The sequence below is a fragment of the Eleginops maclovinus genome, chromosome 5 (genome assembly GCF_036324505.1).
Source record: "Eleginops maclovinus isolate JMC-PN-2008 ecotype Puerto Natales chromosome 5, JC_Emac_rtc_rv5, whole genome shotgun sequence".
In the NCBI taxonomy this organism is placed as follows: domain Eukaryota; kingdom Metazoa; phylum Chordata; class Actinopteri; order Perciformes; family Eleginopidae; genus Eleginops; species Eleginops maclovinus.
Window position 1 is genome coordinate 17,464,087 of NC_086353.1, and position 12,831 is coordinate 17,476,917.

Below are 12,831 nucleotides of genomic sequence, written 5' to 3' on the forward strand. Positions count from 1 at the left end.
ATGGATAGATAGCTAGATAGATGGATATGTAGCCTAATTTAGGCTACATTTAAAAATCATACAATACATGTTCCAATTAGTCATCTCGAGTCATACTTCGGAATATAAACGTCACATTTGCCAATGGAAATTAAACCTAAGCAAACCTACCCATTACCCACAGGATTGATAGTTTGCTAACATTACTTGACATTAGCAAATTGTTATTATTCTTTTTAACCTTTCATTGGGAAAGGGCTTAATCTTCTGTCAACAAATCTGAGGTAGACCTCTTTGTGTTTTTTGTTATTTATCCAACGATGTACGCTATGTTATACGAAACAAAGTTTAAGAGGAAATGTGTAAATAGGTTAGCTTACTCTACTATCTAGCTAAGAAAACAAGAAGAACTAGTATCACTTTGCAAACAAACTACCTAATTTTCAGTTTGTGCCGTTATTATCCAACCATAACTGCCGCCATTTCCCCTGCTTTAACTAAACGTAAGATAGACTTGTTGACAATAAAAAATGTAATGCAGTTAATTTACGTTTTAGTCGGTAAACACATTCACCAAAGATATTTTCGATATGTGTCATTTCACTAGTAAAGCGATGACTTGATGTTTTCCTATTAAATCACATATCCAAATGTAATAAATCAGAGTCTGCAAGACACTTTGCCTGTCCTGGGGAATCACACCGCAGGAGCAGCGAGCAGTGACGCAGGGGTTTATGAGTTGTAACCTGCTCTGCTGTCAGCTCCAGTGCGTCTCATCACCTCGACTCTTGCATACTACTAATTACTTCTGACAACTCTTCTGGGGGAAAAGTTAAGTTTACTGACACATTTAGGAGCGTTTTGCTGTACTACTGATTTCTTAGTGGAGCAGGATTAAATGGGTAAGTCTTGATCTCTCTTGAATCATATATGTATTGTGATTGTTTTTGCGAATGAAGTCATTGTTTACATGCCCACAGGTAGTACCATGCATCTACTGAGTAGTGTAACAGCGTGTTTCAGTGTGTTTTGGGGCGTCAGACTGCTCTCCCTCCCGTGGCTGTGCAGCCTTTTGGCAGGGCTAGGACTGTGCTTGGTCTGGAGGGGCTCTTGGAAGTTCATATATATAGCTCTACGCACCATCAAAAGAGACCTAATGTAAGAAGTTTAGAGTGAATATGCATGCGTTACTATCTTCCACAACTTCATTCCTAATTCTGACTTCCTTTTATTCCTCGCTTTTCTTCTCTTCCTAATTTAAAAGGTGTCTGGTTGTGATACTGCGAGTGAGGTTTTCCATGTACCATAATCTGCGAAATAGAAGCACCATCCCTGCCCTTTTTGCCCAGATGGTGAAACTGCACCCAGACAAACCTGCTTTAATCTATGAGGCTACAGGAGAGGTGAGGAATAATCCAAAATTACATGTAAATGCAGCTTTAACGGCATCATCACACAGAATCACACACTGTAACATCCGTAATATTGTTACCGCATTTTCACATTCCTTTTATTCCAGGTTTGGACTTTCAGGGACCTAGAGGAGCGGTGCCATGCTGTGGCTCACTGGGCTCTGGCTCAGGGGTGGGCTGAGGGAGATGTGGTGGCCGTGTACATGGAGAGCCAGCCTTTAGTGGTGGCTCTATGGTTGGGTCTGGCTATGATTGGCGTAGAGGCTGCTCTAATAAACCACAACCTCCGCCTGCACTCGCTGCTGCACTGTGTTGGCGTGTCTGGTGCTCGGGCAATGGTGTTCGGAGCAGAGATGAGAGAAGGTAGGAAGCTTTTTAAAGTGCTTTATTTCCTATAATAAAGTGCATTTACAAACAAATCCAGTCCAAGAGACCTTCATTTCTCCCCCTAAAAGGCAACAGGGCACAAGATTACCACAATACACTGTAAATAAAGAAGATCTATTTATTTAAAAAAACATAAGGCACTGTTTATTGTACTGATTTAATAGAAATACTCTCTGTATGTGTTTGATTGAAATAAAGTATTGTTTGAAATCATGCTAAAGGCAATAAACCATGGCCTTCCTGTGAATTTACCCTGATGGATAAGGAAGTTGTCCGTTATAATATGATTAAGATTGGATTGGACATCTTGAACATTTTTTTCTGTGTATTATATTCGAGGAGACAAAACAACACATTTCATCCAAAGCAAAAAAATCTTTCATCAATATTTTCAGTGTTGCAAGAAAATCTCCACACTTAACCAAATCCAAAATACATCAGACATCCATGGCAGATACTAGAATGTCTCTCTCAAATCTTTTTTAACATAGTTTTCAGCTTGATAGATATTGACCAACAGAACCTTTTTCAGACACATCATGTGACTTTGGTATTGTCTCCCAGCGGTGTTAGAGGTGCGTGGCTCTCTGCAGCCCCACATGGTTTTGTTCAGCAGTGGTGAGCAGGACGATGAAGAGGAGCTGTGCGACGATCAGAGCCTGGACGCCCTGCTGGAGGGTTTGCCCAAGCATCCGCCCTGCTACACACTCAGGAAGGACTTCAATGGTGAGGCTCTGTTGAGTGTTTGTGCATGGGGATTGCTGGTATGACCGTTGCCATATCATTTGCTTATGCTACTAATCATGAACTTTGATTGCAACACCTCCTTTTCCTTAGCAAATCTTTGCCTGCTACAAGTGGTAAGCTCCCTGCCAGATAAGAGTGTGTTCTTTACCACACTGATTAACAAATCACATCATAGAAATTCTCAATGTCATACAACATTGAAATGCATTTTAAGGTGTTTTTTATATGGTATACTATATACAACTTATTTCCTCACTTCAATTTTGAATATTAGATGATATATCTACGCATTCACCTTTTATTAGTTTGCTGATCTGTATTTGTTATTACTTTTGCCATCGCATGACATTCCTAGGTGAATACAAGTCTTTGCTTGCACAGCCTGTCAGACATAAACAGTATCTGGAAGGAGAGACAGTAACACTTTAAGGAATGATAGGGGATTCCGGGTTGCATACCACACACGTCAAATTGTGTGGCAAATAGACAAAAGACAGTTCCTTTGGAACATTCCCTGAAAACAATTCAGCTTTGAGAAACTTAATTTCCCTTTACTGTCTTTTCTTTCCCTTCATACAGACAAACTTTTTTACATCTACACTTCTGGTACAACAGGAATGCCTAAGGCTGCTGTGGTGGTGCACAGTCGGTGAGTTTATCTGTGATCTCATCTGAACTGATGTTGCACTTGTATTTATAAAGGGAACGAAAATGAAGCAAATCTCAAAAGCAATTTTTTTAATGACACCTGCATTAGCAAGCTTTAGGAAACCCTGCAGGACAACTCTGCCACATTGCCTCAACTCACGGTTAGCTCTCAATCATTGGACAATTTTTCTTTGATTTGTATCATTTAAAATATTTTTTATATGATATAATTCTATTTTAATATATATATCATATATCCAAAGACAATAACCAAAAATCTCATTTATTATTGTCTAGTTAGAAACTCTAGGAAAGATAAATGTAATAATACATTCAAATATATATAATATTTAAAAAGAAAAAAGCATGAACAATTGTTTAAACAAAAATCAGGACCAGAAGGATTTCTTGTTAGCGTATTTTGATGAGCTAAGCTTTGGTGAATATGTTCGTCAGTCAGTTTATTCCATCCTTCACTTCAGGTATTTTCGCATCGCTGCCTTTGGTTTCCACTCCTTTGGCTTGCGTCATGATGACGTCATCTACAACTGCCTTCCCCTGTATCACTCTGCAGGTAGGCCTCACTCTCTCTATGCTCCCCACATTATGTCATTGTCTCTTTTTAAAACGCGTAAATAAATAAAAAAGTTGTATTAGAACAACCCCTACAAAAAGAAAGCCTGTCATCATCCTAAATGTGTTTCACTGTCAAAGTACAACATCAAACCATTTAAACCATGATTGTTCTTTGATGATGATAATCATTTTTAATTACAGTTCAGAATATGTTATACTCTCATTAGTGAAACATTACCACACCCATTTAACCACAATTAACACATCATCAGTTCTGCTATCATTCTTCTTGTTTGAATGAACCATACCACCAGCTGGTATTCAAGTTATTGTACTGTATCCTTTTGTCTCAGTTGCATATAATCATATAACAAAAATACAAATCCTATTGTCATTTATTTAGCTTTTATTGACTATTGATTAGACAGAGCACATTTTGACATCCAACCACCGAATCAGCTGTTCTTTTTAGCCTCTGCAGTCCTCTTTCACCAACACAGTGTTAAAAGAATGTTAGTTAACAACCTGCTTCCCATTGTCCTGATTGCACATTTCACTTAAAAGTCCCTTATTATGCAAAATGCACTTGTTAATGTCTCTAATACATACAGTATATGGCTCCCCTGTGTGTGATGAGACTCAGAAAGTGTCAGCTATTTTCTTTTGTCTCTTTCCCTCCTGATCCAAGTATGTGAAAGCAGCTTTAGAAAATCAGTGAGTTATGTTTCGGGTTCATACGTGACACAAAATTAATCTTTGACGTCATTTGTGGGTTGTGCGGCATTAGCAACAAACCAACCACGGTAAGCCCCCGCACACCCTCTTACCTGAATCCACTCCCGCGGCACCTCTGTGTGTCCGTGTAGTTTTGGCCACAGGTTTCAGAAGGATGTTGAAGAAGACCAGAAGCTGTCCTGTTTTAGGCTGGGGGCGGAGGGACAGAAATATTTCATTTAAAGTTACAGACACAGAATCAGCACTTGTGAAAAAGGGCCGAAACAGAGGGCTTATGGCGTGCTATAATTCATGATCTCTTAAAAATTCCCGAGACATGTTCTTTATATATCTGAGATCTATGATATATTGTTGAAATACAGTATAATACGTGAACTTTAATGTGTTCATGTATGTGAAAATACAGGTACCATCATGGGTGTCGGCCAGTGTTTGCTCTTTGGTTTGACCGTTGTAGTCAGGAGGAAGTTCTCAGCCAGTCGCTTCTGGGAGGACTGTGTTAAACACAACTGCACTGTGAGTACTCAATGCCAACAAGATTATCAACAAAGACTGTCCAAGTTATTTAAAAAAACACACACTTTTTCGTCAAGGTGATTCAATACATAGGCGAGATTTGTCGTTATCTGTTGGCCCAGCCGGTCCGGTCATCAGAGGCCCATCACCGGGTGCGTGTTGCCATTGGTAATGGCCTCCGTCCTAGTGTGTGGGAGGAGTTTGTCAAGAGATTCAGAATCAGGCGAGTTGGGGAATTTTACGGCGCCACGGAGTGCAACTGCAGCCTCCTCAACATAGATGGACAGGTGTGTGTTTTTAACCACGTAAAGTTAGAGTGTAAGATTTTCCAAACTGCATCCTTTCTAATGTTCGTGTCCTTCATGTCCAGGTGGGGGCGTGCGGCTTCAACAGTCGCATCCTCCCAAGCTTTTACCCCATCAGGCTGGTCAGGATGCAGGAGGTGAGCGGAGAGCTGCTCAGGGATTCACAGGGACTCTGTATTCCATGTCTGCCTGGTGAGAACACACATATACACACACAAACACACACACACACACACACACACACACACACACACACACACACACACACACACACACACACACACACACACACACACACACACACACACACACACACACACACACACACACACACACACACACACACACACACACACACACACAAACTTAGTTTAGTTTCAGACAAAAAGCCACAAATGTTTCAAGATGTTTTCTTCTTTGTCCCGTGCCCCTCTCTTTCTGCAGGTGAGCTGGGCATGTTAGTGGGTCGTATCAACGACACTGATCCTCTCCGGAGGTTTGATGGCTATGTAGATGAGGAGTCCAACAATAAGAAAATCACTCACAATGTCTTCAAGATGGGGGACTCTGCTTATGTCTCAGGTATGTTTCATTATGTGTCATTAGAATACAGTCAGAACAAATCTTGACTTAAGCTTTACACATCTGCGAGGGTTCGAAGTGGTCACCAGGTGATGTCACACCATCAAGCACAACCGTTTATAGGGGTTCCGTGCTCTGGGTATTTGCACGTCTGTCCACATTGGACATTTTCTAACTACGTGAATGCAGATGGAAGGAGAAAATAGAGAAATATAAGAAGCTCCTTGTGGAAGGAAGTGAGGTAATACGAACTACCTACACAAGTATAGCCCTCGTTTCATGCCCTGTCTCTGTTCTGTCACAGCAAGTGTAATTAAAAACAGAGCAGCTCCTCTTCTTGTCATTTTGTAAATGTTATTCTTTAACGAAACCATAATGACAGAGTTTTCGATATGCTGCCCACCTGCAGTTTCGGAGAATAATGGTGTGCAGCAAGAACTGGTCATTGTTCCAGATCAGCTGATGTCTGTTCGGAAAACTTGACTGGGCCGTAATGATGATCAACTGTCTGGGTTCATACATGTTTCCTCCCACAGTCTGATGATTTACAGTAATACACAGCTGGATAGGCAACTTTAAATATAAATGTAATTGTTAGTGATTCACTGTCTGTGATTAAGGACTGGAAACCCATTGCGCAATGCCACAACAAATGATCATTAATAAAGAAACTACACTTTATCTAACCCTGGAAATGAAGATGCTTCCCCCCAGAAACACAACTGAACTACAAACACCCACAGACACACAGGGTGTTACACACTGTGGACATAGGAGACATTATAAAGCGTGTGACAATTAATCATGAGAAATCTGACACATTTACAAACAACACAGTGGAGCCAAATTAATCATCATCCTATTAGATCAAAGTCAAAACTCTACAAGTGAGTCATCATTTTTACAGACTTTACCTTGTCTTTGTCTCTTGTCTGTTTCCCTCTCTCTGGCTTTTTCTGTCTCTTATCTTTAGGTGACATGCTGGTGATGGATGAATATGGCTACATGTATTTCAGGGACCGCAGCGGCGACACTTTTCGTTGGCGAGGAGAGAACGTTTCCACCACAGAGGTGGAGGGAGTCCTCAGCCGCCTGCTGGGACACTGTGCTGTAGCCGTCTATGGAGCTGCTGTACCAGGTGACACCAAACAGTCTCAGGACGGGATGAATTATTCACAAATGAATGCAAAACTAAAGATTAATGGCTTAATGTTGGTGTTACATCCTATAGTCTCCTGTTTATGACCTCACTTGTCTGTCTGCCTGCAGGAGTAGAGGGGAAGGCTGGTATGGCAGCAATAGCACACACAGGAGGCCAGTTTGACCTTGATGCGTTCTTGATGGGTTTACAGAAAGCCCTGCCGCCCTACGCATGGCCTGTCTTCCTGCGACTTATGTCATCTGTTGACACTACAGGTGATTCATTGATGCAAGGACACACAAACTCACACAATCACAATGTCACACATGAAGTTAAATTTTCATTTTTGTCCTCAGGTACCTTTAAAATCCAGAAGACACGGCTGCAGAGGGAAGGTTACAAGCCACAAGACAAGAGTGAAAATATGTATTTTCTGAACCGTCGAGCAGGGTGTTACGAGGCTGTTACTGATGAACTATATAACGCCATCATGGAGGGGAAAGTTTGTCTATGAGACAGAAGATGCTGTTAAAGAGGATAGTGTTCCTATTTTACAGTGTAAATAGCGAGAAGGGAAACATAGGGACCTATTTTCAGGTACAAACGTATCTATAAATACCTAAGGTAAATACTGATATAAATATATGATTGTGATCCTTTTATACTGCAAATAAATAAAAACACTTATATCAAAAATCAACACATTTAATGCTGTTTCTTTGGATTGCATTTGAACAGAAGACAATATGAAGAGTTTTACACTTTACATACAAAAACGAGAAACAACACTGGAAAATGTTAGCTTAAATTCCTCTGGTGTTGGGATTTAAAACAATTCCAGTTCACAGCAAATATATATTTGCATCACAATAGAAACTAAATCTAATATAATCAACTCAAAAACTTTTGAGCTAAATGCTAACATCTGCATGCTGACATGCTATGCTAATATGTTTAGCAGGCATAATGTTCACCAGTTTGGATGAGCAAGTAAGCATACATGCTAACATTTGCTATAACCACCAAAAACAGAGTCCAGGTGATGAAAATCATAGAGGCATTCATTTTGCGTCTATTTGTTTATAAACCAAAATACTGAACACATTCAAATATCGGCCACCTGATGCAAAATGAGTCCAAGAATCATCAAATGAATTACATTTCTGTCTGACAGGAACAGGATTGTACGTACCAAATGGCATGGCAATACCTCTTGTCAGCTCTAAATGAAAAGTCAAGGGATCACATCAATCATCAGGATTCACCCTCTGAGGAACATGACTGTCTCAAAAACCATTCACGGCAATCCATTAAATAGTTTTGCTAAGATATTTCCAGGGGTGGACAGGATTGCAATATCCAATCCTGGAGGAAAAACTTCCAGCATAACTTAAAACTAAGAATAACATTAGTACGAATGTTAACGATGGCATTGTAGTTCATCATGGCTGTGGGCTCTCATGCAGGATTAACCGTATGATCAATATGATTCATATGGATTTGTTTGTGACTGTCAGACTCACTGTTGATGATGTTTAGGGCTCTGTTCAGTGACACATGGTAGGTCACACTGAACCTGGACTTGCTGCTCTGTTTTTTGAACGCGGCTTTGTTATCTTTTGACTTTTGCTCAGCGGGTTTTGTTTTAATGATACAGTTCTTCAAGGTGCTTCTCTGAAGTTTGGTTTGCTTGTCTTCATTCAGATGTTCGCACTGCTTGCCGTTGCATTTTGTTGAAAGAGCGTTAATATCTCCCTGATTGCAGGAACAACTTTTTGTCATCCGATCCTCCTCAGGGATAGCATTGTCCTCTACAGGGACATTATCTGACCCCAGCCTGACCTTCACTCTCTGTGCCAACACAGTAAAGCTACCACACAACGATGTACTCTCAAAGTATGGATACACCTTCTCAGTGAAGTGATGTTTAAACGTGAAAATATGTGTTTCAGTATCAGCGTTCAAGAATTCGAGCGTCCCTTCATCCCAGTCCAGCCTCACACGGAGCTTGGAGAGGTGTTGTGAGTTTAGTTTCTGAGCGGGAGCGGTCAGAGCCAGGTACTCGCCTTCTCGCAGGCTGATACACCATAGTCCTGCCTCTGGACAGGCTATTAACTCTGCACCTGTGGACACTGAGTGAGCAGCCACACCGACTGCCCAGCTGTTAGTGTCACCAACCTATTGAAAACAATGAGGAACGAGATTAGATACCATGATGGATATCATATCCGGACAGCTCAGAAATATAACAACTTAAGTTATGTGTACTGTATTGTCGAGGCTGAAACCCTTAACAATATTTGTGATAAAACACATCAACATAGGGGATATTAATATTAATGGCATAAAGTATTTTTTATGTATTTTTTAAATAAAGTATTTAAACTAGTTACTGTGCCTTTTGTTTCTTTTGTGGCAAATTCATAACTGTTATTGGTGTGTCTTGTTTTATGGGAGGGAGACCAATTAGAAATTAAAATGTTTTAAGAGGAGCTGAATTAGAGTGTATGAAGTGTGTGTGTATTATTAAACTATCAATAATACACTTTTAAAATATTAATTTATTAATTAATTATAGTTAGTAAGTTAGCTGTCAATATCAGTAAATAGTGACACTGCATCTGTCAAGGATGAGAGAGGATATCAAACACTAATTTTACTTTCAGTGACAGTATGTAAGGAAAATAAATACTTAAAATATATTACTCTATATAACCTTTAACATTAAAGCCTATAAATCATGTCCACTGATATTAATTTCTGAGGTCTTATTACCCAATAATTATTATTCATAGTAACAGTATACTGTTTACACTCAGGATTTGAATACCTCAATATCCCAACAGTGCACTCCTGAGTCAAAGCCCTCTCTCGCCATGATGCAGGAATAGGGGTGGGAAAGTTCAGGGTCACCCTGGGCATCCAGACACTGTAAGGCTCCAGGGGTTAAATGGACACTGTTTAACCCAGGGGACACCCTCAGAGTCTGGCCTGCTGTCCTGGGGTCAAGGGTCACAGGCGCTGGAAGATACAAAGGGGGATCAGATGGCACAGAAGGAGGGAGAAGGAAGTGGAAACATGAATATAAAGAAACTGACTGTATGGGGCGATGTGTTTCATCTTCTCCCATTCAGCAAACTGGAGGTTCCCTAGGTGTTTGGCCACATCTATCAGAGGTCTGCAAACCTTCTGTGGCTCCGTGTCACCTGTGCAGGTACTGCAGTAAATAAAAATAACGTTAAAATACAGCTATACCATTTTTTTTAATGCGTATGTGATTGTGTGTGAAAAGATACCTATTAGTTGTTTCTTGGTATTGCTGTAGGAAAGAGAGTTTGAACAGTTACTGTTTTAAATACAGGCATCTGCCATCAGTTGACTAATTGTGAAACATTTGATTTGTGTTACCTGTAGAAATCCAGCCCCTTCTCCTCCTGCATCTAGTTCCTCTTTAACCAGTTGTATCTTCTCCTCCAGAGATTGTATCAGCTGATCCATTTCGTCTATCTTTTTTTCTGCCTCTCTCTTCTTCTCCTCTTGTTCCTCCCTGAGGGCGAGCAGCCTGGCTGATTCCTGTTCTCTCAAAAACTGGTGAAGACTCTCAAACTCCTTCTTCATGACCTCCTCTGTGAGTTTGACCTCAGCCTGGGAAGAGTGGAAAAGGCACATAATGTGTGAGGGAGAAAGAGGAGGCCCTAGAGCAGTGAACCAATCATAAAGTTAGCACCTGAACTTTTTCTGATAGTTTTTCTAGTTGAGGTTCTACCTGGTTATGTCTGGATGCATGTTCACAGTTTTGTGTGACTTTCTCAAATTGCATCCTCTTCTTCTTCAGTCCATTTAGTGATGTTTTGAGCTCCTCCTAGTGGCCAGAATGAGAATTACTGTGAGAATCACTTCTGTTTATCACAGGGTAGCCAAAATAATTAGTACAATTTCTCAAATACTCTTCCTAAGCTTAATGACAACTTATTTACTTGAGTAAAGTTCACTTATTTGACAGCTTCAGTTGGCACACAAATGTTTAGCTTTTTTACATTTTACTGTGTGATATAACTAAACTCATAGTAAGTCAACAGCCTGCATTCATTTGGGTGTGAAGGATATTTTATATTTATACAAATTCACACTATTGTTCTATGTTTGAGACTGCCAATTGTCTAAAAGGTAGTTAAGATTTCTTAAATTGCTGCTTATTCTTTAGGGCATCGGTATTAATAAATCAGCCATTTTTGAACATATCCCACTGACTTCACAGGAATATTAATGAATACATCCGCTCTCCAGGATTTAGGTTCAGTATTGTTGTCTGTGTGGTTCAAATTGCCTGTCTAATGAGACCCAAACATTCATTTCAGACACGATGATAGCAACAGTAATTACCGGCTTAACTTTCAGCTTGATGCTTCTCTAAACCTCACTCTAAATTCTGCCTGTGTAAAATAATCTTGGATTAACAGGCGGCATCTGTTTGGGTAGGAAAGTAAATATTTACAGAGAAGGAAAAATGCCTGACTGCCTTGTTGAAATATCCATTTGCTGAAGTCACAGGAAGCATGTTAATGAAAAAGTATGAGACAGTCATGAGGGGGCACCCTTCATCTTAGCAAAAAATACATTTCCAATCTTTGAAAAGCCTGTGCCATTAAGAGCTCTGCTGTTATTTGACGTCTTTGCACCACTGTGTTGTTTGGCTTTGTGGCAACAGGGCAATCTTAACTGGAAGACCAGAATTCAAGCACTCTTAACAGCAATCTTCTGCCCTGCTGAAGTGTCCTTGAGGACGCCAGCGATTTCCTGCCAGCTGCTCTGTATCCAATCCTTCAGCGTGATGCTTTATTGCTTTCAGTGGAGGAATAACAAGACCTATTTCAGGCCTTTCACTTCAGTGATTACCTCATGGCAATTGCAATACAAACCTCAGAATCACAAGATGATTAGATTGATAGGAGGGAGTCAAAAACACATTTCCCCTCAAATAAATATTCTTATTTGTCTATTTCAATTTATCTTTGCTTGTGAATTACTCAATATTAGCCTCCTAAACATGTATAAATGAAACAGTTTGAGGAGGGAAATATATTTTGGTTAACAGCTCGCGACAAATAAACGAGAGACTGTTCCACAAGAAGAATCTGCTTTGTTTTAAGGAGTAAGAAGCCTTTCACGTGATATACATGTTTTTTACAAGAGCTGAAATACCTACATCAGTTATAGAAGTGATGTCTTTAAGGCAGTTCAAATGAGTTGCTGAGCCTGACACCTGATTCTTACCTTGCAGTCAGTAGCAGCCTCAGTCAGGAGGTAAACTCTGTGTCCTGCATGGCTCACAGCTGCACAGCGTTCACATAAAGGCTTCAGGTCATCCAAACAGAACATGGACAGGCTCTCTTTGTGTTCTTCACATGCCTCCTGAGAGTCAAACGAGCAGAGCGGTGAGGCAAAATCTTCTGCCTCGGCTGGGTGAAGGGAGACAGGGAGGAAAGATTGGCAGCTCATGGAGGGGCCGCTGGTGATCTCCATCTTTGAGGCCAGTCAAGTTGACTCAGACTTTAAGAGGACATGGAAGGACAAAAAAAAATAGGGAGGAGTGGTGTGTTTTTGTTTTGGCATCTGCGTTGCATGTGCAGTTGCCATACATGAGTCCTGATTAATTCTTAAGTTGCATACAGTAGATTTACTTACACGCTTCTTCTCACACTTGAAGGTTGGCCAACATGTCTTCACCAGATGCAGTCATACATCACTCTGCATGTCATTCTGACTTTCATGACCTGCAGTGATTTATGGATTCTCACATCCC

The 12,831-nt window shown here is 40.4% G+C and overlaps 2 protein-coding genes across 3 annotated transcripts; one reads left to right on the plus strand and one right to left on the minus strand.

Annotated features, from left to right (window-relative positions):
- Positions 1-717: 717 nt before the first annotated feature.
- Positions 718-7,728, plus strand: LOC134864021 (long-chain fatty acid transport protein 1-like). 2 transcript variants are annotated; one of them, XR_010165777.1, is made up of 14 exons: positions 718-881; positions 960-1,137; positions 1,244-1,382; positions 1,499-1,754; positions 2,343-2,504; positions 3,105-3,174; positions 3,656-3,747; positions 4,891-5,000; positions 5,078-5,287; positions 5,371-5,497; positions 5,750-5,887; positions 6,904-7,025; positions 7,157-7,303; positions 7,385-7,445. XR_010165777.1 is itself a non-coding variant. In XM_063882750.1 (14 exons), exons 1-14 carry the CDS (start codon positions 878-880, stop codon positions 7,540-7,542), a joined length of 1,956 nt encoding a protein of 651 aa, XP_063738820.1. In that variant the 5' UTR covers positions 718-877; the 3' UTR covers positions 7,543-7,728. The 2 variants fall into 2 exon arrangements, 1 of the variants encoding a protein (XP_063738820.1); XM_063882750.1 differs by having other exon boundaries at positions 6,861-7,025; positions 7,385-7,728.
- A 686-nt stretch (positions 7,729-8,414) lies between these two features.
- Positions 8,415-12,551, minus strand: LOC134864448 (E3 ubiquitin-protein ligase TRIM35-like). The gene is made up of 7 exons (XM_063883413.1): positions 12,303-12,551; positions 10,795-10,890; positions 10,437-10,673; positions 10,325-10,347; positions 10,127-10,245; positions 9,859-10,049; positions 8,415-9,206 (listed from the first exon to the last, which is right to left on the minus strand). Exons 1-7 carry the CDS (start codon positions 12,549-12,551, stop codon positions 8,487-8,489), a joined length of 1,635 nt encoding a protein of 544 aa, XP_063739483.1. The 3' UTR covers positions 8,415-8,486.
- Positions 12,552-12,831: the final 280 nt, after the last annotated feature.